General features: G+C 43.9%; 2 protein-coding genes across 8 annotated transcripts in view; both read right to left on the bottom strand.

Annotated features, from left to right (window-relative positions):
• The window catches only part of AOAH (acyloxyacyl hydrolase), a 73,724-nt gene extending 68,713 nt beyond the window's left edge, over positions 1–5,011 (bottom strand). The window contains exons 1-2 of one of the 2 annotated variants that reach the window (XM_071429655.1): positions 4,861–5,011; positions 4,139–4,293 (exon numbers count right to left, since the gene is read on the bottom strand). In XM_071429655.1, coding sequence (XP_071285756.1) covers positions 4,139–4,292 — 154 coding nt within the window. In that variant the 5' untranslated portion in view covers position 4,293; positions 4,861–5,011. Of the gene's footprint in view, positions 1–4,138; positions 4,294–4,673; positions 4,806–4,860 lie in introns of those variants that run through there. The other variant, XM_071429653.1, reaches the window with a different exon arrangement.
• A 20,549-nt stretch (positions 5,012–25,560) lies between these two features.
• The window catches only part of ELMO1 (engulfment and cell motility 1), a 303,457-nt gene continuing 301,684 nt past the window's right edge, over positions 25,561–27,333 (bottom strand). For all 6 annotated transcript variants that reach the window (XM_071429658.1, XM_071429656.1, XM_071429657.1 and 3 more), the window contains one exon: positions 25,561–26,887. In XM_071429658.1, coding sequence (XP_071285759.1) covers positions 26,687–26,887 — 201 coding nt within the window. In that variant the 3' untranslated portion in view covers positions 25,561–26,686. The remainder of the gene's footprint in view (positions 26,888–27,333) is intronic.

The raw sequence follows: 27,333 nt of genomic DNA on the forward strand, positions 1-27,333 counted from the left end.
ATGGCATTATCCCTTTGGCAAAGAAAATTAGATTGATCTGACTCTACTTTTGAAAGGTGTTTTAAAAAAGTTTTGTAGGATTTTTCTAGGATTTGATCTTTAACTGACTAATCTACCATTCCCCAAATTCCCTTTCCTACTATGTTGGAGGAAGATGAATACAGAAGTCCCCATCCATCTTTCAGTGTCCCCCTCACTTTCTGCATACTCCAGGGCAGCTTCTGCCTTTCCTGAAGTTGCTTCAGGTACCTCTGGATGAAGTCACCTTTGCTAGAGAGCAGAGCAATTTGCAAAAAAATTTAAGGGTTCTCTGGTAAGTAAGGGTGGAATTGAATAAAAGCTTTAAAAATCAGGTGAAAAATGATGAAACATTAACACCAGTGTCAACAGTTTACCAGTGTTACTGCACTGTCTTTGGGTACCTTAACATTAATTTAAGTAAAACTTTGCTTGCCTTTTGAAATAGAGAGCACTTTCCTCATTTAGAAGATGAGAAAGTAAAGACCTGAGCATATGAAAGGTTCATTCATGCCTAATTTTTGAGAGAAAAGTACAGAGCATCTCTTTCTCAGGATGCCACACTGAAACAGTCAGGCTGCTCTCAGCAAAAGGATTTTTAGGTCTCATCCCAAATAAATCCCTTAAGCCATGCTGTCTATTAGTAACAAACCCAGAAAGGAAAGCTAGACTCAGCATGTAGCTCCCAAACCCGTGCACAGAACAGAACCTCACTGCCTTTGCAGGAGGAAAACAGCTTCACTGGCTTTTGCATGTAGGAAAACTTAGAAAAGCCCCTTTGCCTCTCATAAGGAAAAACCAGAAAAACATATCACATGCAAAGTGTGCAGAAGGCCCAGAGAAAGGGCCTGAGCTGATTTCACAGAATACAAAAATGGTGGCATTTTAGCAGCCTGAGGGGACAGGAAATACTGATGGAGAAAAAAGACTGGGAATGTCAGATGCTGGGAAAGTTTTTCTCGTGACAAGGTCAAAGAAAAGCCATTTATCTGGTTGTGGTTAGATACTGCTACAGACCAGCTATCTTAGATGGTTAGGAATTGCTTAAGTATACTACATCTGATCCTGTGGTTGGGAGGGTTGTTATTGGGTGCTTTTTCCCCTCTTTGCTGTAACTCTAAAATGCAGCAGTATTAAACCCCTTTTTAGGTGGGAACCCTCCAGTTGTTTTGTTTGTATGTCAAGTCAGTTATGAAAAGCCTTTCTCTAAATGAAGCAGCCACATTTTTCAGGAAAATGAAGAAAAAATGATGTGACTCTTTCTACAGTTAGCAAAGGTGATTAAAATCTTTTTTAACTGTAGAAAGTCACATCATGTGACTTTTTGATGTGTCAATTTCTGTGTGATTTTTGCTGTCTAAACCTCACTGGAGGCACACTCTCCTCTCCTCCAGCCCTGTTCCGTATTGGCACATAGGTGCCTACCCAAAATACATTTCCCAGGATCTGCTAAGGGCAGGGAAGCCCCTTGAATTACTCAAATGCTTTGCCAATACGACTGGAATATACTGGGGCAGATGGTGGTGCCTACCCAGGGAGTGCTGCAAGCAAGGGGAACAGAAGGAGGAAGCAACCAAGTTGCATCACATTTATCAGAGGTACCAGAGCTGCACTTTGCTCTCCTGTCATATTATTTCCACATACTTCTTCAAGAAGTGTGATACACTCAGTGCAAAGGCTTAATGGGAAATATTTTCTGGGTTTTGTTAGTGAAAGAACATTCACTTTCTGACTGGCTTTGGCTACTAACATAGCAATCTCAATCAGGCAGGTGGTACACAGGAGTGAATAGAAATTCAATGTGCAGCCACCTCATTTCCCTCAGAAAATTGAGACAGATAACTTTGAAAGATTAGACACTTGTATGAAAGAAAAAAATGCTTCAAGGAAATCTATGCATTTAGCAATAGGAATTTCTCACGTTAAAAATTAGATAAGATTTAAGGAAGAAATTCTTCATGATGACAGTGAGAAGGCACTGGAACAGGTCATCCAAAAGAGCTGTGCCCTGCCACTATTCAAGGCTTAGTTGCATGGGACTCTGAGCAAGGTGATCAAGTGGAAGCTTCCCTGCCCATGTCAGGGGGATGGAACTACAGGATCTTTAATGTGCCCTCCAACCCAAACAATTCTATCATTCTCTCTGATTCTATGAAATCATCTTGGCCTTGATCTATGAGGCCAAGAAGACACAGAAGTACCCCTGTCTCTTTCTCATTACCTCCCCAGATGGCAAACTAAGCCAACTAAGTATCTGGGGTCGAGTTGTTGGAAGGAAATCACAAGCTGGTCCTGCCTTACTATCTGCTCCTAAGAGGCCTGGTCATGGAATCAGATGCAAGAGCTGACATTACCCCTGCTCCAAGCCATGTCAAGTGCAACCATCAATTCCTCTGTGCTTTCCCCTTCTGCCCCTCCCAGCCAGGCTGCCCTTTTATCACTAGCCACACTTCATTTTTATCTTGTGTTTTGCAGAGGTGGGCACAGTCTGTTTGGGTCCTGAGTCAAGCTCACAAGGATTTTTTTAGCTGAAGGGACACTTCAGAAAGATAAACTAGTTGTGGGAGGCAGTGTCTCCTCCCTGAACAAAGAGATCCACAGTGGTCCCAGAAATGGGGCTAGCACAGCTCTCCTCCCTTTAGGAGGGAAAAAAAGGACATGTTATCTTGCACAAGGCAACTTCAATGCAATGTGTGGAATTTAGAACTTTTCTGAGTCAACAGGATAGAAAGGCCAGAAAATGCTCACAACCTGACATCTAAAAGCCACCAGCATCAAAATCCAACAGATAAGCATAGTCACTGCCTTTCCTGTGCCATCAAAACTGTAGCTGCCTTAAGATCTCACCACTAAACAACACCACTTCCCCCTAGCTCTGGCAGCTGCTCGGTCACCACTTGCTTGGCTCCCAGCCCAAACAAGGACAGCCCCTCACAGCCATTTATGCTTTTCACCTCCTGTTCTCATGTTCTAGCTGGTGGCTGAACCCCCTCACCACCCTGACTCTGCTCTCCTTTTGATTCACCCTGCCCCACCAAAACTGTGTGTGGCTCAGAAGAGAAGCAAAAATCTGCTTTTATCAAGTTCAGGATTATTATTTCTAACTGTATTCCCCAAGCCACAGTGGAAATAATTGTTTCCTTCTGAAGGATGGAAAGCTGTGACAGGGTTTATGTTTCCAGTCAAAGGTGCCTTGGGAAGCTAAAAGAATCATAGAAATTTTTAGGCTGAAAAAGGCCTGTAAGATCAACAAGTCCTGCTGATGACAAAGTACAGCATTTGATTGTAATGCATAAGACATATCCATTTGCACACATAAAAAATATAAACTACCACATCTCCCTAGGTATATAGAGTGCCATGCCAAGGGCATTTCTGGTGCAGAAATATCCACAGTTTACACTGACTCCAGTGTTACCAGTCTTGCTCTGGGAATCACTCAGCCACCTGAGACTGATAGGTATCACTGGGGATACCTATCCCCAGATACAGGTACTGTGGGGATCACCACAGTCACTGAAGTCATGTGAAGAGGGGGTTGCCAACTTGCCCCAGTTCAGTATGGGTCATGCAGACATGTGTGCACACCAAAAGGAAAGGAAATGTGAGGAAGCAGCCTTTGCAACCCAGCTATCCAGAGATGACTAATCAGACTACAAAAACCTCTGGCCCAGGGATGGACCAACCACTCTTAAGAATAGTTTTCCAGGAACTGAAATCAATGAGGAGACCCTAGGAAAGTCTGAAGGGAACTGTGCCTTCCTACCAGTTAAGCAAAATGCATCACGAGCCCTAAGAAACACTAGGACCTCATAACATCCTATTTCCAGATCCCAGACCTGCAGACATTAAAGCCAACTTCTCAGATGCCATTTCCCACAGAGTGAAAACATGAACTTTGGGAAGCAGCCAGTCAAAAACAAAATCATAAAATATTTCCAGATCCCATGACGGCCTTGCAAAATCTTCAGTGACTGATTCAGCAAAGACTACAAGTATTTTGCAGTACAGCTGTTGAAAGAGATAAAGGAGCGATTTATGATGTGAATAGCAACTCTCAGCTCACCAGTGAAGTAAGTAATGAACTAGTCCAGCAGACAAACAAACCCTGGATACATACCAACACAGGTGTGTCCTTTGTACAGCCCAAAGGGTAGCAAAGGGGCTCGTGGGTCTTTTCCACGGGGTAGAGGGGAGCAAGAGGCAGTCTTCAGCAGCAGCAAGAGCCCAAAGATGCAGAATAAATTAAGGAATGTTTGCCTAGACTCCTTCATCCTAAGGAAGTAAAAAAGGAAGAAATCAGGTGGGAAGGGTGCAAGTGGACCTGTAGGGTCCACCCCTCCTCAGGGAGTATCCTGCATCAGTGCAGCTTGAGGAGAAGGAGACTGGTGTGCCTGTGCAGCTGTAAGAAACACAGGGACAGATTGCCAGGTGGGGACAGAGATATCCCCCCTCTCATGGGGTGCATGGAGGATCCCACACTTGCACAAAGCAGGTGCTCTCCCTACCCCTCAGCCCCTCCCAGGCCCTGCCACCCATTAAACCCAGCGGTCCCACAGGCCTGGGCACGCTGTGAGGATGCCCTTGTGGCATCCCCCATGCTGCTCTCCAGACCCCCACAGGACCCCGTTTCCCCATGTGCAGCTCTTCCCAACCTGCTGGCCTGGGAGGACCCAGAGGGTTGGATGAAGAGCTGTGGCTCAGCGCTCCGGTGTCTCCGGCAGTACCAGCGGATGACTAACGACCTTGAACCACAGAGCCACTCAGCATTAGTAACACAAGACACTCCCCTGAACAACCAGTGTTGCAAAAAGGGAAAAAGAAAAAAACAACTCTACAAACCCTTCCCCCTGTGCCGTCACTGCTCTGCCCTCCTCCGCAGTAAAGAAAGAAAGAAAGAAAGTATCTCTCTGGCTGCCTCTGTAAAATCTCACACCAAGGTTTCCGTTCGGGAGGACTGAGCGTGAAAAATGAAAGAAGCTGCTCAAGACGGAGCTGCAGGGCTGGGAGGGACGGGGCTGCCGTGCTGGGGTTTTGCCAGGGCTTTAGTTCTGCTGGGGCTGAGGCACAGGGATGGGAGACAGATGCCAGTGTGAGGGTAGCACGGGGAGCTGAACTCCTGCTCCCATCAGCTTTGAGCACATTCACTTGCAGCCCCCAGCTGCCTGAGAGCCTTGAGAAATCCTGTGCTGCTCCTGCTTTGGCAGTAACAACAACTAAAGGTTTCCCTGGCTCTATTTTTTTTAATCCCTCAGACAAAGCATAAACCAGCCATTCCCCAGCCTGAAGCAAAAGCAGAGTAAAACATGTTTAAATTATGTGAATTCAGAGGTGGAACAAGTCCAAACAGCTACATCCCAGACTCTGTGGATGCAAGGATGGCTTTAAGGAGGCACTTTAGGACTGAGGCGCTGGAGGGACAATGCTGTGTCCTTGCTCTGCCTCTGCCTTTTTGTATAAACCTGTGCAAGTCTCTTCCCCTCACAGTGGGCAGTGGGTACACGTCTTTCCTTTTGATTCCTTCTCTATTTCAGATGTGGGCAGGCCAATGACATGGGCTTCTAAAGGACAATGAGGAGCCTGTCTCATAAAGTATCCCTACATGCTTCCCAGGAATAATTAAAAGAGACTTATAAATAGTGTTGTAAAAAGAAAAACTAGAGAAGGTATTAAAACCAGCAAATTCCAGCCAATTCCTGCAGACCAACATGATCAAACATGGATCAGATCCACTTCATTATTTAATATGTTTTTTGCAAACCTCTTCCTTCCTTGGGAGCCTCCTCTATGACTTTTTAAAGATGGTTTTCCTCAAATTTAATAAGGAGAATTTGCCTTGTGCTAATGATGATATAATCCAGTGGCTCTGGGGAAAAAAAAATAAGACTATAAAATCTTCAACATGAATACAAATCACTTTGTATTTCCATTCTTTAAGCCAAGCAATTTGCTTTCAAATGTATGCTTTCCTTTGAAAAATATAAAAATAATTAAACCCAAAATGAAGGTAATAGCTGTTGCCTGAGTTTTGCAAAACTGTTTCTGCTTATCATTCTCCCTATAGCTAGCAATGCTGGTTTTCTTTATTTTCTTTTAAGAGCAGATAAACAAAAATCATAGTGCAAAGTACCTTATCCATATGCCAATCCTACTGAAATCTGCAGGATGTTTTTCTTAACGCTGTAAAAACTTGCTATAAAAAGACACTGCTACAGCAACTGCAGCTCCATTAAACCCTTTTTAACACACATATCACTTGGTTCCCAATGACACTTTGAAGTCCTTTAAAACTCTGCATATTGGCTCATGAGCGCTTGCTGCAAAAGCAGAGTGCTAATAATAGGAAGAAAAACCTTCCTAGCAGAGAGGTCCCCGGAATGGCTTCTGCTTTATATCTATTGCAAAACACAAAGCAAAACAACGGCACTTATAAAGTACAGAGATAGAACCCAAGCTGCTCCCAGGCATGTAAACCTGCAAAGCATGTAGCTCAAGCCTGTAATCAGCTGTGTTATTTTCTTTCATTTTAGCCTGTGGAAAGAACGGTGAGATAACTCCGTGTGTAACACAGAGCTGCTTTGCACTGTACCTTACATGTTAGTCAAGCTCTTAAACCACTTGAAGAGAAAAGCCCCCAAAGCTTTTAAAATATGCAGTCTGGTCAGAGAAATGAGGGATTTGCATACTTAGATTTGGAGGCAAGCTGGGAAGGTGAACCTCCCCCCCCAGTGGCCCCTCCCCAGACCAGTGTGAAATCTTTCTTCTTCCCACTCAAATCAGATAGCAAATCCTGCCTTTGCCAAGCAGATTTTATATTACTTCCAAGTCCTTGACACATTAAGACGTAAAGCTGTCTTGGTACAGGAGCAGAGGAGCACTTGATGTTGCCTTTTAATCTTAGTAAGTGCATAAATGATCTCAATGGGAGGTAAAAAACAAATTAGACCTGTCCCAAAGGAAGGGATTTGATCATAAATGCTTCCATTAGGTTGTGCACAACACCCAAGTCAGAGAAGCAGACCTAGGTCAAGGGTGACCAAGGAGATGCTGCCTGCCTAGAAATAAAGAATATGAGAACTAGAGCAAAGGGAGCTCTGCCCTCTGCAAAGCTCCAGGTGCAGAGAGGTGATGTCTGGGGTGTCCCATTCCCAAAGGGGTCTGGCAGGGTCACCCTACAGCTTTTGACCATCTTTGTCTCCTCAGCTCTATTGTTTTTTCAATGTGTTTGCAACCTGGGCTTGCAGCAGGTCCAGCCAGGTGGCAGAGGAGTGTGGTTCAGGTGGGTTCTCAGGGCTGGTGGGGCTGCTCAGGGTTGTTATAGCCTATGAGTGCCTCAGAGCCCTGACACTTGCCTTTGGTGACCATGAGAGCCAAGTGGGTGGAGGAATGAACGCTGCAGAAATGCTCCTGCACACCCCACTAGGTACCTGCCTGCAGCATTACTCACCCAAACAGAGCTGAGAACACAGCCAACGTTTTGTCTCTCTGAATCTCCACATGTGGCTTTTGAAGTGGAGGCAAGGACAGCACAGAGCCAGAGGTGCCATGAGTTCAGCACCTCTTGCAGATGGGAAACCCTCGGTGCCCTGAAATAACCCAGCTCCACAGTCATTCACTTGCTATTAGGCAGAAGACACAGAGTCAGCTGAATTTTTTCAAGGTTGGATTTGGGCTAGTGATAATGTATGCATAAATAAACACACATGTGTATCCATGGTATATGCTGACCTGCTGAGGAAATGGGAGGGCCCACAGCTCCCTCCATTCAGCACACAGATCAGGAGGGATGTACATTACTCTGCAGGTTTTTGGTAAAATTCTGCTCTGCAGGAAAGTCCTGCACCTCTCTGTATTTGCTCTCAGGATGCCAGAACACACTGAAGATCTTGCTCAGCTCACCCAGCTTGATGCAGTCTATGTTTTTTGCGAGTTTTAGTACATGTGGGAGTCCCCAGAGCAAATCTCAGTTACCATATCCTCATGTACAGGCCAGTAGCAAGTGTGATGTGTGGGGGACACACCACGTAGGGAATGGCTTTGCTTGGGGGTCACCAGAGAGGCCACAGGGGCTAATGGCCCATGGAATGCCCCAATCAGTAACTCCCAGCCCAAGTGCTCCAGCCACACCCTCAAGCCTCTCTCAGTTTAAGCAGAGCTGAAAGTTGCACACATGATGGCTGCCAAAAACCTGAGGCAAAACATGCAAAGACAAGCCTGAATTTCCATGATGGCAGAGCAGTGTTAAGGTACATGTGTAGCTGGTGAAGAAACACAATCCTCTAGGCTGATCCCAGAGCAGGAGTGTGGTTTTTGGAGTTTGAAGGACCCACAACACTTCTGCATTTCTCGTGTTTCCATAGGAGTTCTCACACCTAATGCACATTGGTTTGTGGTGGTGCCAAATCACCAAAGGGACAGGTATGGTATCAGCCTCCATCTTTGCTGCCCCTGCAGCAGAGATGCAATGGAACTGAGTTAGAGTTTCTGATTTTCTGAGTAAGGTCTTAAACACGATTTCAGAGTCACCCCTTCCCTGTGGGGAGCAAGATGTGATTGCCACTAGAACTGTGAAATGAGATGCGAGGATGAAGTGAGTTTCAATGCTGCTTTCTATAATGGGTCCCTAAAGATCTGTTTATGTATACAGCAAATACATTGGAAAAGGCCATAGAAAAAGAAAAGAGAATGGAAAATACTTCAATGAAGCCCCAAAACAGGACAAACAAGAATTGATTTGTCATCTGTCAGGATTAGAGGCCACTTAGTTGAAAAAAGAAATACGTAGTACTTATCTTACAAAAGGAGATCAGCTGGCAGTGTATATTTATCTATCCTGTTCTGTCCAAGTCACTGCACACATTACTGCAATTTTTTTCCTGTTTGGTTAGATTCTTTTACATATTGATTTTTAAGATATCTGCATTTTTTTCTCTTTGTCACATTCATGCATGCATTTTTATGATGATTAAATGTTATCTTGGAAGGTTTTCTCTCCCTTTCTTTCCTCTTTGACGTGCTGTTCAGTTCTTAAGGGAATAGATATAAGCCTTGTATTTTTGTGTCTGGAGAGATAAAACCTGCAGGAAGAAGCCTTTAGATCAAAGATCCTCTCAGTCCCTTTTCTTCCTTTTATTTTCAAAACGTTGTCCTTTGTGCCCTTTGACTCTGAAGTTCCCAGTGGTTTCTTGCGTTGGTTATTTTTCATTACTGCTCTCCAAATTTCTCTGACTGTCATAAGCATCTCTGTGGTTGGTGCATTATCACTGGCACAGATGAACATTTCCAGAGCCCCATGTGGATTTGCGGCTGCACCACAGCCAACTGAGTCATTCCCTCTGCCCCAATTTCCTTATCAGTTGCTGCTTGCAGTTCAAGTTATGTGTCTATTTCAGAGTCTCTCCATCTCATTGTCATTCAAAGCTGCAGGGAAAGCATTTAAACCAGTATTTTCTTACACTCATATCCAAAAATTCGTTCCAAGTTATTGCCATGCTGTAGCTGATATGATTATCCTTTATTCTGCCACCTGTAATGGAATTAATTGCCCCAGCTTGCAAGGGTGTTAATCTGCGCTCTTAGAAATGTATTTACACTGACATGACTTCAGTTTGGATACAACAAAATGTGGGAACGAAGCTCTTAAGGCTTTCAAACAGGGAGCCCATGAAAAATACAGCTACATCACCTTGCCCATTTGTGTTCAGGTTGTGCACTTCTGGGAAGATCTGGCTCTTAGGGTTGACAAAAGGGAGTGATTTGGATTTTCTACTAAAGATGGCCTTTTGCAAAGTGGAGATCAGATGAAGTGCATCTTCAAAGCGTATTTCTCACTACTGCCTGTAAGGAGTCCTATAGTGATTTACTTGGTTTAGTGGTGGGCTTGACAGTGCTGGGTTAACCGTTAAATTTGATGATCTTAAAGTTTTTTTCCAAACTAAATTATTCTATGACTCTGTGATTATTGGTGATGCAGTATATTTCCTTAGTTGTTTGATACTAGTGCAGAAAAACAAACCTGGCTGTGGTGTTCTTACTGTGTGCAGATGACCTTACAAATCCAGAAGTAATCTTACTAGCATAGATTTTGTAGTTCCAGTTCGGTAGGCACAGCTGTGGGCCTTTTCCAGTCTAAAGAAGACATAATTCTTGCTATTATCTAGACAAAAATACCCCAAACCCTCAACTCTGGCAATTAAGGAGCAAGAGAGTGTGGCAATATTACTGAAAAACTTGTTAGGGCCCTTAGATAAGAGAGTCACTCAGAGCCAGCTGTAAATACAAGTCAGGAAGCCTGGGAGAGACTCTCTGCTGTCCTGCAGTTTGGGTACTCATTTAAATCCCAGAGAAGTGAGATCCAAGCATTACCAACTCAGTGTGATTATTGCCTTGCCATAAATAGCTAGTAACCCGCTGGGCAAGCCAAAATCCCGTCTCCTGCATCAACCCCTGCAGCACTATTGCTATTGCATTGGGTTTTGTCAGGAATGCAACTCCCTATCAGGCTCCCAGTTTAGTGCTGATGAAGCTGTGGTGGAGGGTAGCGGGGCAAAAGCTTGCCCCAGATGTTGTCAGGTTGTAAGCTCTTAAAAGGGGAACAACCCAACATCAAAGAAGAAGAAAAATAAATGTTTGATTATATTAGTTCCGTTTGATCTTTCCTCCAGTACTGCAAATAAAAGAATTGCAGCTCAACTGCCTCTTAATCTCAGCACAGAACAGGTGCCAATTAAAGATAATTATTCCCAGTGTTTGGGCTAGGAAACAGTGCTGAATGTCACTGGAGGCATTTTTAGCACATACCAAAGTTCACAAGGTTATTTAAACATATTGATTGAGGCTTGTACTAGGACTTCTGTGCTCAGAAATGGGATCTCTACAACATATGTACTGTGGTGGCACTTTGCCATTCAATAACAGGGTGGGGGATGTTGTGGTTTTTTTGGTCTTTTTAAATAGATGTTCCACTGATTTGCTTTGATAATAAATGACCTGTAGCTGCGCTGGACAATGTCCCTTCAAAATAGCCCTTCAGGAATAGTATCCATCATCCACAGGTGAATATGAAAAGGCAGTGCAGGCTGATTTTTCAAATATTGATTAGGCAAGTCACTGGCCAGCCAGCCATGTACAGAGCCTTCGTGCTCTTTAGAGAAGTCAGGCTGTATAAAGAACTCGAAGCACTTGGAGGAATACACATCCTCTAATTCAAGAAGATGAGGGTGATGTAGCAGTCAGTAAAAATTGCACTGGTAATCTAGTCTTATACAGACAAGCCAGAGTCAGGCATGAGGTGATCCCTTAACATTTCACCTTTCAGATCATAGAATCATAGAATCATTTAGATCGGAAAAGACCTTTAAGATAATGAAGTCCAACTGTTACCCCAGTGCTGCCAAATCCACCACTAAACCATGTCCCTACACACCACATCTACACATCTTTTAAATACCTTGAGGAATGGTGACTCAGCTGCTTCCCTGGGCAGCCTGTTCCAATGCTTGACAACCTTTTCCATGAAGAAATTTTTCCTAATACTCAGTTTAAACTTCTTCTGTCACAATTTGCCTAGCCCTATCGCTGAAAATTCATGGAGAGTTTGTTTGCACTTGTCTGTCTTTTCATTTGCGTTGGATTTTATGCTGATATCCGACATTGATGGTTTAGACTTACATATATACAAGAAGATGACAAGGGCAGCTGTTTTTATCTACCACTATTCATAGCCACCTCACCATAAATCAGACACATGCCTCTCCAAAATGGCTCTCTGTTTAGAGCACCTTTCATCTTTTCTGCTTCCTTACCCTGTCTGGGCGTCCCACAGATTTACCTCTTTCCTCTACCTTTGCCTTTTTCTCTAGCTTTAGACTCAGAGCTGTATTTTCATTTCTTTTCTGTCCTATTCCAGAAATGAGTGTATTAGAGAAAATACTTTGTCAAATACAGCAGCATTTGTTCAGGCCCCTTCTTGAGGGATCTAGAAAGGTGAGCAGCTGGGGCTTGATGCAAATCTGATGCATTAATTCATCCCAGAAGAGACTTGAACCTGGAGAAGGCGGGCATGACTCCTGCCTTCACAATGAGGAATGGCCCCATGAGAATCAAAACCAGCAGCACAAGGACCATCAAACTGTTAGTGAGGGGTAAAGCAGGCACTGCATCACTCTTCTTCCCCCACTCAAGCTGTGCCTTAAACACAGAACATTTCTGCCTGGTCAGCTGCCTGGTTTCTGGCCCCTCCACACACGTTGGAGTCATTAAATCATCCATCAAGACACCATCCTTCATGCACAGTGGGACAGCTGCCTGCCTCCCTCACTCATTATTGGCCTTCCACAGTCCTTTTCAGCCAATTCAATGAAATATAAATAGCATTTCAGATAAATGTTCACTCTCTTATAATACCTTTCTGACGTCTTTCTGCTCTTGCTCTGGAAGCATAAAGAAGAGCTGTAATATATATCAATGAGTTATTGAATCCTTTTCAAACCCTGATATATGCTCAGTACAAGGTTATTTAAATATGAGGGGTATAGGCATAGGCTTTAGCAAAATTTGCCCAACTAAATTGTTCAGAAAAAATGAGCAGGCAATCTTCTGCCTTGCAAATCTATCTGTATTCCCTGATGAAGGATTCCAAACCTGGTGATGCTGGACCAACCTCCTTTTTCTGCACTGGAATGTCCACAACCATGAAAAAGTGTGGTTCAGGCTTTCCTGTCCCCTTTTCCTTTTAAATTTTTTTTTTAATTTTGTATTTAAATTAAGCTGCTGGACACCACACCAGGAATTCTCTTTTCTTTGCCTAAATAATGTAGAGTGAATGCTATACAACCAAATGATAAACAGAAAGAAGAGGACTCAGGAATGTTACCCAGGGTTTCACTGGAGTGTGACACACACAAGTAGTATCTCCTCCATCTTCCTGGCTTAGAAAACAAATTAACATTGGAGTATTTGTGTCTTTTTTCTCCCTGTAACTTTTTTGCCACCATTCATTCAGCTTCAGCTAAATACTCAGTTTGCATATATTTAAAGCTACCAACATAAATTAGCAACAAAGCTTGAGGGTGTTAAATAACCTCCAATAAAACTCCTTCCCCTCACTGGAGTATTTTCTCAAAATGAAAATATCCGAGTAAAAATCTTCTTCTAACACTACGCATGGAAGATAACAAAGTGGGGACTGAGTGACTTTCACCCCCAAACTACACCTCCTGAAGGAAAAGGGTACCTCTTCATCACTTCTGGAAGAATGAGTAAGTGGAAATGCATTTTGGGGACCAAACAACAAATGCAGCTCTCTCAGTCTCACAAAAAGGTGGCAGGTAGGCACCCTAGCAGTAAGTCTCTCATTTTTCACTAGATCCCCATCACACACAGCAGAGAACAGGTATGTTCTGGACATCTCCAAGCTCTGAATTTAACACAAGCAGCATGTCACCTTCACAGTCACTTTCAGCAACGATCAGATGCCAAGAAATTATTTTCAGGAAGCAGAAATGATAATAATTGTATATCTGAGTATGCCCAAATCTAGTCCATGCATATTGGAAACAGCTCTTTTTGCAGTCTCTGTGTGTGCTTCACTCTGTGCAGCAGAGATGCTGCAGATCCCCAGCAGGAAGCCTGAATAATCTTGCCTCCTAGCAATACAGAGATAGTGGTGTTGGGAAATGTCCAGATAAAAGATAATGTGCAAGATAGGGAATTCCATTTTGTACTAGGAGCTGGAATGGTAGTAGACCAAAGTTTCTTTTGGGCTGGGGCAGAAGTGAGTCACAGAGTATAAGTAGATGTCCCATCAGTGTGTGACGCCAAGTGGGGTAAGTCTCAGACCTCAAGCCAGGCTAAAAAAGTGATTTATGCAGCTATCCAGTGATCTGGGATATCTAGCACTCACCAATGTTTTTCTTCTACTCAACCCTTTCCCCTTTTCACCCCCTGTAGCCAAACTCCTTGAATGCTCTCCAGAAAGGAAGTCCTCTGCCCCAAAGCTCTGATGTGAAAACCATGAAAGTTGGTTACGCAACTTTAATGATGCCACATTGAAAATTCCTGGAATTTAGCAATGAGGAAGTAAGAAGAGGTAGAAAAGATACAGACAGTCATGCTTCTGCCCAAAAGTTGCCATCTGAGTTTTGTTCCATCCAAAAGTAACCATCTCAGTTTTTAGTTCTCCATTTCCCTGATTACAGATGGGTTTTGGCAAATGCTTACCACTGACCTTGTGAAAATCAAATCCCAGGGAAACCTTTCAAGATGAGCAGCCAAGACCCAAAACCATCACTATGGAAAAATTTGTATAAAGAGTTTAGAAACTACTAGATGCCAAATAGGTAAAAGAAAGTTGTCCAATTTTTTTATTTTTTTTTAGGATAAAGAAAGGAACTATTTCTTTCCCCTGAAGCTGGTGTCCTTTCCAGTCTTTCAAATCTAAAGAACACTTGCCCTAGATGTATTTAGTGCATCACACTATTTTAGGCAATAATTCATGATGCAAAATTCATAATTCATGTGTCTAGATCATTCCTTTGCTTTAATCCTACATCCAGTTTTCTTTTGATGATTAGCAAAAATAACTACAGTCAGTGCAGATGAAGGTAAGCTGTAACTTTTAACTAAAACTCTCTGCCCATATTTATCAGGCATCTGCTTGTGTTTTCAGAAAAGGGACATGAACCTGCTCCCACCAAGAGTGCCAACTGCTCCATGGGCTCCCAAATGCCAGCTTTGCCAGTACACAACACCTGGGATGGCATCCTTGGTGCTCCCCAGCATCCCTGAGGAGGGTCCACCTCACTAAAGGGCTCCCTTAGCACTGTGGGTCTGTTTTCCTCAGAGGATGCTAAAGAATTCTACCAAGGATGCAAGAGGGAGGATGCTTTGTACCACAACAGCTCCTCCATGCTTAGCTGTAGCTCTCAGGAGAACACCAGGAGACAAAGCCAGAGGTGCATTCCCTTGCCCTAGAGATGTGGGCTGTGTGGGTGACTCCTGCACACTGCTGTTGAGCTGTCATTCAGGCTGTCTCAAGGTGGTTTAACCCCCCCAGAGCAGAGGGTGAGAACACAAGCCATAGGAAAGCATGCTGATGGTGTGAGAAAAGCTTATCTGATATTGTGAGATTACAGTACACAGGTAAAAATAAATCAGTCCCTCCCTCTCACCAAGAAGGACACAGGCGAATATGGGCTGTCTGAGGTGCTATTTTGGATTTGCTTACAGGAGGAACAAACCAGCATGATTTCCAGCTGTGTGCCCTCAGAAAGATCTGGCAAATTTTAAAATACTGAATATCTGGGATACCATGACCCAAGACTTCATTAAAATTTGACCTGCTGAATGACACTGCTTATAAAATCTGTGTGTCATGGAATCTTTCCATTCTTACCTTAATTCTCTACTTTGCTCTTGGCATAGTCACTCAGATGGTAACACTGGCCTTCAGGGCATGAGTGGTGGGTCTTCAGCCTTTTCAGCGGTGCTTTCTGCCTTTCCACTCCAGCCATCTGCGAGCACACATGTTTAGAGCTTCCCCTTGCATTGTAGCTCTCTTATAAGGCATTTCTGAGAGAGAATAACCTCTCCAACAGAAGCCATATACGAATATTTACCCAAATGCTTCATTTTCCCAGCACACAGATAGCTAAGACTTTCACCATTCCTTAAAGCTGCTCACTTCTGCTTGGAGCACTTGGGACACAACACCGAGCAATCCTACTGTAACATAAATATTTGATTTCAGCATTTTTAGAGATGGGCAGTGAGACAGGCAGAGTTACTGTCTGTTTTTTTTCTCAAAGGAAAATTCCACGTGTATGCATGCGTGCACACACACCAGATACATCCTGGCAGAAAAGACTGCTATCTGGAAAGAAATTTCTTCTATCACATTTATGGGGAAAGGAAAAAAAAAAGAAGCACATTCTTTTTCCCTTTGACCAAAGAAAAATATCTCAGCAGGACAAGGGCTTATTGTAAATGTTCATTTTAAAATATTGCCTGATTGTTTGAGTACACATTTCTTTGGTGATTCAGCTGTGAGTGGGAAAGGTGTTGTGACCCATTGAATGGCCTATCCATCATACTACTGACCTCTCTGTCCAGGGACCACCAAACCCTGGCTGCTGGCTCCATTTGTGTGTCCACTGCTTGGCCCCTCAGCTTCCCAGGTATAACCCTGTGCTGTGGTACTGCCTGAAAGAGAGGCATGAGATCACAATGTCAGCCTGCCCTTGATGTAGGCATGCATGCCCTTGCTAGGACTGTTCCCAGGACAAACTGTTTCCTGCATTAAAAGCAGGCTGGCCACTGCAGTGGAGCTGAGGACAGAGCACACCAAGCTGAAAGAGCTGGTGGGGACCAGCTGAAGTCTTTGGCAAAAGACCACATCTCTGTGAGAAGGATGATTCATCCCCTGCCTCCTTGAACAGCAAAATCCCCTTCGCCCCCTGACTTCATTTTCTCCCCTCTTCTTCCAGATCATGCTGTCACCCATGGATGAAACCAAGCAACCATACATCCCTAGAAGGTGAATTTTGGCTGAGTTGCGAGTCTGTAGCACCAATGAGTAACAAATGCCATGCTTTAGCTACACTGAGGAAAAGCCAGCAGAGGTTTTCCAAATACTCTTGCTGCTTATGTTTCAGCATAAAATCTAGTAATTTTCCTCTACTGGGGATTTGGAAAGCAGGGCACCTCACCAAAGTCAGCTCTTGCCCTGCAGGATCAGACCCTAGACTGAGTATAAATCAGTCACAGGTGCTTGAATTAAGAGAATTAATTAATAAGACATTCCCATCCCCTGGAGGTTCAGGGGACAATGAGGAAGGCATGGCAAAGGCCAACACAAACCACAATATTAATCCTGCATTTGTCCCAAGTGTGACGGACTGCTGGGAGCTATTCTTTGTGCTCATACCAGGGGGAATTGATGGGACCTTATTGTCTGTTTGCAGGGAACGGTTCATGCAAGAAATTAAATTTCCCAATGTCATTACTAAATCCCAGGATTCTCTTCATGAGTTATTCAGCACCAGTTGCTCCAGTCTTGCACAGTTTTATCATCCTCACATCCACCTCTGTCTTTCAGAGATGAATATTAATTATCTTCATTCCAGCGGTAGAATCCAATCTTCTCTTACCTTACTAATGCAGGTCCTTTCTTGAAGATAAGCATACCTATCTCCCAAAAAGAGATAGTGTGTGCTGGAAAAAGACACAGAGCATTACCAAACGACCCTGGGAGACAGGGATGGCTGCCCACAGGAGTCTGTGGTAGGCTTCAGAAGCTGGAAAACTATAAAGGGGGCCAATGGAAATGGGCTTTCACTAGCATGTCCAAGATGCTGCAAAATGCCTTTTTAATGCACTAATCTGTCAGCAAGAGAATTATGAAACCATTAATAAATGGGGAACATCCAGAAGTTCTCATCTTACCATACCATAATATTCTTTTTCAATACATAGCATAAAATTGTGCTCCTACAGCACTTTGGGTGCCCTGATTTGCTGCTGGTAAGACAAGGTGGTGTCAGTAGCACTAAGGTACTAATTGCCATCAGGAACTTGGCCAACCAAGCAATTCCAGACATGCCTACCTTCTCTTCACAGTGTGGACAGCACAGCTTCAGCCCCATCCAGCAATGATGGGGTGCAAAGGAGCCACCTTTAATCCCCTGCACCTGGCATGGGGTGTGAAGAGCTCACACACCACAGGGATGCTGGCAACATCAGGAAATGCTTGCTACCCCAAGATGACTTTCCTAGAGAACTGCCCCACTCAGCAGCACCACTAGGGAGCCATCAAGTGCCTGGAGATGACTCCCAAAAGGCAAAGCCACTTTTTTCAGCCCTCAAGGAGGAATTTGCATGCTGGGCAGAGGGTGCAAAGCCATGGAGACTGCCTCCTTTGGAGCACCCTTCCAGCAAGGCATCATGCCAAAATACCTGCCAGTGCCTCTGATTGGGGGGATCAGTTTTGAAAGGCCCTGCAGAGGTGCTGGAGCAGCCCCCTGCTCAGTCCCTTCAAAACTCAGCATCAAGGGTCTATCAAGACTCATCAAACCATGAGAAGAAGGCACCTGCTACACCTCCTGCCTGCTTGACAGGCTTGCCTGTCATTGTGCAAACCTCTAGGAAGCTACACAGTGGGAAGTGCTCGAAAACTGCAGGCGACAATTCCCTGCTGCCAAGGGCTCGCCTCGCGGTTCAGGCTATTGATGCCCATCCTGGGGTAGACAGGACTGCCTGCCAGGAATCTGTGCCCAGGTCCAGGCTGACCACAGTGCTGCTGCTGGCTGTGTTTAATTTCTTTGCTCTGCATGAACAAATTTATTAAATCCACAACACTTTCTTTTTTTTTTTTTTCCTTCCAGATGGGGTGATTTGAAGGAACATGTGCTAGTCACTTGACTAATTAGCTTAATTCAAAAATATGTCTTCAGAAGCCCATTGCTGAGTAGCCTCCTCAATTCTGGAAATTTAAAAGTGACTTGAGTTTGATTAAAATCGAACCAAATCAATGAAGGCAATTGCTACTTTCTTTCCTGTTTGGTTTTTTTTTTCCTCAGACAAAGACAGCTTTGATTCATGGCTGCAGCTAGTCCTGTGTATGCCACAATAGTCGGGGCTTGGACTGCTGTTTTCATATTAGAAATGTATTTAGGTGAAAATACTGCCATTCATTCTGTATTAATTGATGGAGCTGTTCTGTGTCCCTTTCTGCAATGACTTATTTACAAGTCATTGGTGGGATGGTTTTCCTCAGGCCATGCAGGTTTGGTGATGGAGGTTCTGGAGCTGCACCAAGGCCTGAATTTCTGATCAAAAGAGGGTATCAAGAATGCTGTAGTTTGACTTGGGAAAAAAAAGCAAACAACTTCTAATAAAAAGTGAAAAAATAAAAATTAACATTTTGTTTCGATTCCAACTTTTTACTGCACTTTAAATCTTAGAATTAAAAAAGGGCTCTGAAACACTAATTATTTTCAGAAGAACCATGACCCAGTTGGGACACTCCAAAAGTAGCTGAGCAGGAAATTTCAGTCACTTGACCTTCTCAGCTTTTCTTACTTTTCTTACAAACAACCAAAGAGCTGAATCAGTGATTCAGCTAAATTCACACAATTTTTGTGTGTGTTAAATCTTCCTTCAGTGGCATTTTCCAACAGACCCACTGCCACTTTCCTGGCCAGCTCAGCATTACCACAGTGCTCCTCTTGCCCTTCTGCTGGGTGGAGCACCCACACTGGCACTGTGCTGCTTCTTCCCATGCACTCAAGGTGATGAAAACAAAGTGATGCAGTTCACCCATCTAAACAGGGCACTTCCACAAGGCATAATAGCCATGGTTCAAAATAATAATAACATTCACAATCTAAAATAAGGTTGCTATCCTCCCATCATCTTTTGACTGAGCATGGATGCAGGTATACAATATTTTTGGTGGGGAGCTGGCTGGTTATTCATGTTGCTCCAACCTCCCCTCCTCACATCCTGTCCCATCCAGCCTCACAAACCTGCCAGCTGCCATCAGCTCCGATATTCTCCATGCCCTCTTACCTGGATGCTGCCTCCTGGAACATCCAACACTGCCATGCTGTAAATGAGCTTATTTCAGGCTTATTTCCTGGGGAAAGGAAACTGAGGCACTTACCTCCTTTGTATGCATGTGCATGTTTGTGCGCATGCATCCACCTGCAAGCTGCCAGATTTGATGAGAAGCTGGAGGCTCAGCAGTGGTTTTATGAAGAGTTCTGTTGAGGACTCCGTAAATGTCCTCACTGAAGGAAAATCTCTGGCTGAAAACAACCTTATGAGAAGCTGGAGAAGCCACATTCACACCAGCCCATTTTAACACCTCAGGTTTCAATGGACCTCAGACTGTGCTGCAATGAAGAGAACCAAGAGTGTGAGATGAAGGTTTATGTGGAAACTAGCTTGGCTGGATTGTACTTTGACAATCTGGGATAAACAAAACAATAAGGTGTATTGTTTTGTGTACCTTACCTGGTGTAAGTTATCACTGCATGCCTCCTGGACTGGGTACAGAAAGGGGAACCCAAAGCTTTAAGGAATGTCAGAGACTGACAGAGGGTATCGTGAGTGAAGGAACATGCGCAGGTGAAAAACACCCAAAATAATTCTACTGGTGCTCTTTAAATGTCATACTCCTGGCAAAGAAACCTTTCACATGTTTCTCTGTTCACATCTCCAAGCCTTTTCAAATGCACCAGGCTTCTGCTGCTTGATGGGGGGGAAGAGGGAAGCTATGCCCTGGGAAAACCCTGTGGATGAGCCATTTTCCTCTGGGAAAGATGCGAGCAGTCAGCAGCTTTGCACAATGTACTGTGCCTGCATCCCCACTGTCCTCATTTTAAGATGATATATAGAAAACTTGCTTTGAAGCCTGGCAGATTCCTACATGGCTGCTCCTGACTTCTTCCAAAACTACCCTGACAATACAAACTCCCTTGTTAATTGGCAGGGAATGAAGTCCCACAGGCTCAGCCTCCCACATGTGCACAGCCTGCTGGTGGGACAGCAAAGATCTCCAGGGTGCATTTGTCCCTCGGGGAAGGTGGGTGGGAAGGGGATATTAAACCTGAGGCATTTCAAGAGAAACCAAGAAGATACAGACATACCTCATAAAAAAATGCTGCCTCTTATTAAACAAGAGCCAGCCTCCCTCTCCCTCATGATAACAAAGAGGAATCCCAAAACATTATCAGTTTAAGCTGAACACCATGTTGCTGACAAGATTAAAATTAGACTCATGAGGCTTCATCAAGGGAAAATTTAACTGCGGCACTCAATCAGGCTACAGAATCCTCTAATGACAACTGAAATAAAGTCATTCAAGACAGATTCTTAAATGTCACAGGAAAGAAAGCCTGCCCTTGGCTTCATCCCTTGGCAAAATTTTATTAAGCATCTCTTTTCCCTCCCCTCCTCTACATGCACTGCTGTCTTGTGGCCATACCCTCCCTGGGCTGAAACTACAGGCCAGCATCCTGCTTGGAGCACACAGCACTGGGTTCCCCAGCTTTGTTGCTGTCCCATAGGTCACAACTTACAGGAAACATCTATGAACAAGAGGCAAATAGGATGAGAGAGCGTTTGCAGGAGCCTCCCAACTTGAAGAGGCTTATTTGGCTCTTCCAAGAGACAATAAATCCACAACAGCTGTTCTCCACATAGCACCTCCACTGAGGTGCCTACAGTAAAACTGAGAAACTCTCTGTTAGAAAAACACACCAGTTCAGAAAACTCTTCTACTTCCAACACCAGCCTCTCTACTTGGAGAGGGACTTTTGAGATGTTTCCTTTGCCCTGTGTGTGTCCTTGCAAGCTAAGCATCACCAGCTCTGCTCTTCAGTGATGTTCAAGGTCTCCCTTGAAGCTTCACAAGCAAGAAGTGAAAATAAAGAGTAAATATATGCCATTAAATGAGTTTGAAATGGTCTCCTGTACTTTTTAACCTTGCCCTCAGAGGCTGCTGCAGGACACCACTCCCTGACTCAGCACTTTAAAATCACCTTACTATCAAAATTCACGGCTCTCCCAATATCCATTTTATGCCTAGTCTTGCCCTAAAAAAACTTGTGCTTTTAATGCCACTCTTCTCAAGTTTCAGCCTGATTTCATCCAGAAAGGGTTCCTGTTTTAATTCTTTAACTGCTGTTTAAAGTCCCAAAGATGCATGAAGCAGCTGGAGTGATGTGGAATAATCAGACAGCATCCTGTTCAGTCTCTTGCAGTGACCAGAGGTACACAATCCAATTACACAGCAGGCAGAAAAGTCATTATTTGCATAGCCTCTGAGCATATAGCAAAATCTCAGTAATAGGTAAAATTGCCTTCCTGCTTACACAGGCCCTGATCTAGCTTGGTCCATGAGCACTCACCTAAATTTAGGTGCTGTTTATCAAACTGAAATCAAGCTTCTTTTGCTGCATAGGTAAGTGCTTTGTTAATCAGGGAATTTGCTTAAGCCATGTGGCTGTTTAATATTCAAATATAATTATCTAGGGAGGGAGGGAGGGAGGGAGAACTGAGCAAGTCTCATCCTGATTTATCCAGCTGTGGGGAAAGCAATGACAGCTCAGCCAGCAGTGTGACAAAAACTCTGTCCTGTGAATGTCTTCCAGAGTTTGCAGGGATTTTACCTTTACTTTCCTGAGGATGCTCTAAGGGGAAGGGCTCATACACTTAGTATTTCAGACAGCTAAGACATCCCCAGGTCAATAAGGGCCGGATTTATAATCTTTTTTTAACTCTGAAGAAGAATGGAGCAAGAAGGGAGTAAAATCTCACACTAATCTTATTGTACTCCTCAGATGAACGCCTTTCACATGACAGTGAAGCTGATTCCATTTACTTGTTAGTGAAGCAGCAACCAAACGAGAGCAGGGGGGATATGGCAGTACAAGAGTGTCCTCTTGCTCCCAGCATCTTCCTTGCTGGTTATTGCTCAGAATTAGCAGCTTGAATCACTATAGAGCTGGATGCATCAGAGGCACCTCTGAGTCCAATGTAACGACAAACAACCAAGGGGCAGATGCAATCAGGGGCATTTCATGCCCATGCTCCTCTCCCTCTTCTCCTGACCAGGAGCGTGTTTCTTTTCTTCTTTCATCCCTCCCTCTTTTGAGAGCCAGCCAGAGGCTGTGGGATTTGCAGCTTGGCCTACAGGGTTGCTGAAGGGATGCAGGGCTCCCTTGCATTTCAGCTGTCTGCCAGAGAAGACAGAGATTCTGGAGAGTGGATCCCACCAGGTTTCCATGCAAGCCTTCACATTCTCATTGATGTGACATTGATGACAAACACCCCAGGCAAGAAAAATGCAATTCTGGGTAGGGCGTGAAGACACAAGAGGATTTCACAAATGAAGTAATCAGGATCTTGCACTGTCATTTTGCAACCCAAGAGACAGTCAGCACCTACCTGCCTCTTGGCATGAGGATATTATATCTTAATGAAAGGTTTAATGAAATAGTTCTCCATACTGAAGAAAGAAAGGCTTCTTAAAAGATGGTAATAGAAGCCCTCTTTCTCTGACACATAGCTTGCTTTGTACAGGATTAGTTAGAATTGCTGCTCTTCTCCTTGTCCTTACAAGTAGAGCAAGCAGTTGACTTAAGAAGATACGTATTTTTCTTGATTCAAGTTTTCTGGTAAAAGAATATATTAACTTTCAAAAGCAAAGTCATTTCCAAAACAGGAGCTAAAATTAGACTGATTTTTTTTTTTTTTTGTTCTCTCTCCCCTTTATGGCTTTTACAAGCAATTACCCACTTAATGTTTTGAAATTATACAAGAAACTTCAATAGCAGTTCTTTTTCCTGCTGCATCTCCTTGAATGTGAAGATTTAAAAGCTTTTCCGGAACACAACAGCATGAGCAAATGAATTTGCCATTTTCATCCTCAATTTCTTTTTTTTTTAAGAATGGGAAGCAGCGGGATATTTCTTCATCATTTAACTTTTTTTTTTTTTTTTGTTTTAAATTTCATAATGACAAAGTGAGCCTGTATGACAGCTCCAAAAACCGAAGGCAGGATTCTTCTTTTGCACCACAGCCTTTCAGGTTGCTGTGGGAGTGCTGCTAAAATAGCTGGAAGGGCTATTACGCCAACGCATCTCTTGAGCCTCTTCTTTCTTATGGCAGGGTGGTGGATACAAATTTAGCATTCCTGCTCATGTGACCATCCCACACTGTGCATAACCCCTTGAAAGAGCCAGGCCATGTGGAGAGCTGGGGATCCTGCAAAGTAGGGCTGCAGGAAGCAGTGAGAGAGAGCCACGCAGCAGTGCTGTGGTACCCATCTGGCCCTGGATGCCCCTGGTCAGGCTGCACCCACCCTGTGGGGTCCCAGGGCAGGACAGAGGGTTAGTGTCACCTGCTGTGAAAGGAGAGGGCTCCCAGCTCTTCATGCTCAAGAGCCCCACACTGCCTGAGTGGTGTTGATGTGCCTCAGTGTCATGTGGATGGGCACAAGCTGTTGGTAAAAACAGAGGGCTGGTTTGCCAGCTCTCCTCCCACCAGTCCCCTGGGCTCTTGGGGTGGAATTAAGGGCCCTCACCTTAGTGGAGGAGGCAAGTCTAACTTTATCTCCTGCTCAAGTTGTCCCCTGGAGGAGGGGTTTGTTTGCTCCTCTCTGTCACGCAGATGCCTGCCTGCTGAGACCACAGCACTGGAGTGCTGCTGAGCTGGCACTGTGTTTGGCTCTTACAGCTTAGGAGTGAAAGGTGTTTCTTTTGCCAGCAGAGCCATACCCATCTGAAGCACCAAGTATGAAATCTGTAAGTAAAAAGCAAATCCAGCTGGGTCAGGGTAATTAAAACAACTCAGGCTCTCCGTTCTGCTCCAAGTTCTATCTGCATGAAGTTAAGAGGCAGCATCAGCGTCTGGTAAAGAAACACATTCCTACCTCCATCCCTTGCCCCTGGGACCCCTTAAAAATCCCCTGTGACAGGCAGTGCCTTTGCTTCTACTATTTCCTGACCATGACTACCTTTGCTATAGTCTGACAAAGCTCTGGAGAATAAACTGTCTCAAACTCCCACAAGTCATGTTGGACACCTCTGTTCTCATTAAGACAAAACTTCTTCTGAGGCCCCACTTCACCATAACTTCTCCCTCCAGAGTTTAACTCAGTCTCTCTTATTAATTTACTTCATCATCCATTAACACCAAAACCAACTTATAGCTTCTGTCACATTAGGGCATTCATAAAATACTGCACAGCTTCAGGAAGGCACCTTCCTTGAGACTTTGATGCTTGCATTCATACAATGTTCTCATTATCTTCCTTTTTGTTGCATCTGCAGGACATCAATTCTCTCCTCTACTGGTGTGAGGCCAGTCAGGATGTTTTTCCCAGAGCCATCTGGATGGAGCAAAGGCTACCTCAGTTGAGAACTTCTATGACTGTCAGAATTGGAACCAGCTTCTGGGTTTCTCACTAGCACAAGTTCTGATAAAACCCCTTTACCGTCTTTTTCAGCTGGGTCTGAGCAGGAAAGAAACTTACACTGATAAACATCTGTCTTCAGCATGTGCAGTGGGAGGAAAAGAGCTGGCAGGTTCCTCTAGACTCAGATTTTTGCAATTGAACTTAGTGAAATACCTAGAAAAAACATGAGGATAGAGGGAATCCATCCTGCAAAGCTCAAACCTTCCTAATACCAATTTGCTGCAGCCATAAACACTCTCAATGGAGAAAATGGAAATACAGCAAAAAAACAGCTGCCCCAGCAAAACACAGGAAAGGCAGCAGCCTTGAACTGACCATGAGCACATCAGTATGCTGGATTTTGGATTTCACAAGGGCCCTTCTCACAGGAAGGCTCATGTAACCATGGCAATGGAGATCTCTGGATGCATTTCATCCTTGTCACCACTAACAAACAAGTAAGTTAAATCAGATGCAGATAAGAAAAGTCTTCCCACTCCTCTTTTTACTAAACAGTTCAGAATTCCTAGGAACCATAAGGAATAAAAGACAACTTCAGAAGAAAAACAAAGTCCCAGGAATCATCACAACTCAGATTTTTATTCAACAGTGAAGTTGAAGGGAATGGTGTTTTTTTCCCTTCAGGGCAAATGTTCCAAATGGAAATTAAGTAAAAATATTGTTCCCCAAAAGTACTCACAATGAAATTAGTTTTCATTAAATATATTTGTTTGGCAAAATAAAATAAAAAATTAGAACCCGTACAAAAAAAATCCCTTGCAAATTTCTAACACTGTAGCAATGACAACGATGTAAACCTGGATGTTTGGCAGTTGTAATTAATTTGTGAAACTTACTGTTGAACTTTGGACCAAGGAAATAAAAATCACTTCAAATAGCAACAAGCCAATTTCGGAGGCAACTGAGGCTTAGGGAACGCTACAGGAATGGGACACACTGGTGGCTTCATACACGGTTTGTGCGAGTGATCTGCTAGTGTGGGGCTATTGTAAGAGCTGGGAGGAAAAGAAGTTAAAAGCTGTTGCAGCATTGCAGCGTATGGTACAGCAAAAACCTGCAGACTTTCCATCCTGCGAGCCGATCAGTTGGGTGAAGGCTGGAGGCAAGAGCTGAGATGACGGTGGAGAGAATGATGACAGTGACGGATGGTGCAAGCACTGGGAAGCAGTTAACCAATTTCATCATCACATTGGATTCAGTGGTGAGCAGACTCTTGTGAGTGTCTGGGGAAATCTTCTGCTTACAGTAGCTGCTTTTGCTCCCTACCTCCCTCCTCCTTCCAGTTAAAGCCTCTGCCCTGCCAAGTGGGTTTCACAGGCATGCAGTTTGATAACAACGTCCTTTAGTTAAGAATGTCTATTCCAGTATTAAAAATGTAAAAAAAGTCCTCAGGAGGGTTGCTTCTTAGTGGCAGTCTTTGCCTTAAGCAAGGCCAATGGCCTGCAATTACAAGTTAATTAAAGCAATGTGGATTTGGATGAGCAATGGGGAAGATGGGAATGGGGAAGGAAGGGATGCAGGGAACAGGGAGGAATGCAAGTGTTTCTACATCCCTCCCCAAAGCCAAAATACAAGGTGCAAAAGTGGGTTTCTTTTTTTCCTCACACTCTTCTTTTTTTTTTTTTTTTTTAATATCTCTCCAGTTATAATGTATTTCCAGTTTCAGAGCAAGTTTCAGTGACTGCCTCAGTTACAGTCATAAACAAAGTCGTAGTTGCTGGGCTCCTTTGGGATAGGTGGGGGAGCATCTGGGATTTGTATATTTTCCAAGTCAAGGAGGCGTAGCTTTATCTCCATGCTGAGCAGCGTGTCCAGGTCATTCCGTGTTAGGTCACTCAACATATCCTTCCCAAGGAGGGCGTTCAAACCATCGGTCCATACACAATACTGCACAGGAAAAGGATAAAAACTCTCATTAATAGACTTTTCATGCACAAACTCCTTGTCTGGTCTGGTCCTCTACAGTTACTGCTTCCATGGGGACTTACAAAGAGACCTAACATTAGGCTGAGGCATTTTATCAGCTCAGATCTTGAGGAAGGCTTTCACTGGGCTGCTCAGAAAATGGAATAACGTTCCAATAAATGGGACAAAATGACAGTGTATAGTTGTTTGACAATTTGGCATCTCCTCCAAACTTCTTGGTCAATGTTCTTCTGCAATTATTGGAGAATGAAACAATAACTTAGGACAATCAACCTCTGGAGAAATCTCCTTCACTTGTCTCATTCTCCTCCCCCCAGTACCTATTAAAAAAGCCTGATTATCTTACACTAACTAAACTTTTAATTCTAAGACAGTTAAGTTAGGTGAACTAAATCCCACCCCCAAAT

This window comes from Agelaius tricolor, unplaced genomic scaffold (genome assembly GCF_023055355.1).
Source record: "Agelaius tricolor isolate 1412-34295 unplaced genomic scaffold, bAgeTri1.0.p SCAF_6, whole genome shotgun sequence".
Taxonomy (NCBI): domain Eukaryota; kingdom Metazoa; phylum Chordata; class Aves; order Passeriformes; family Icteridae; genus Agelaius; species Agelaius tricolor.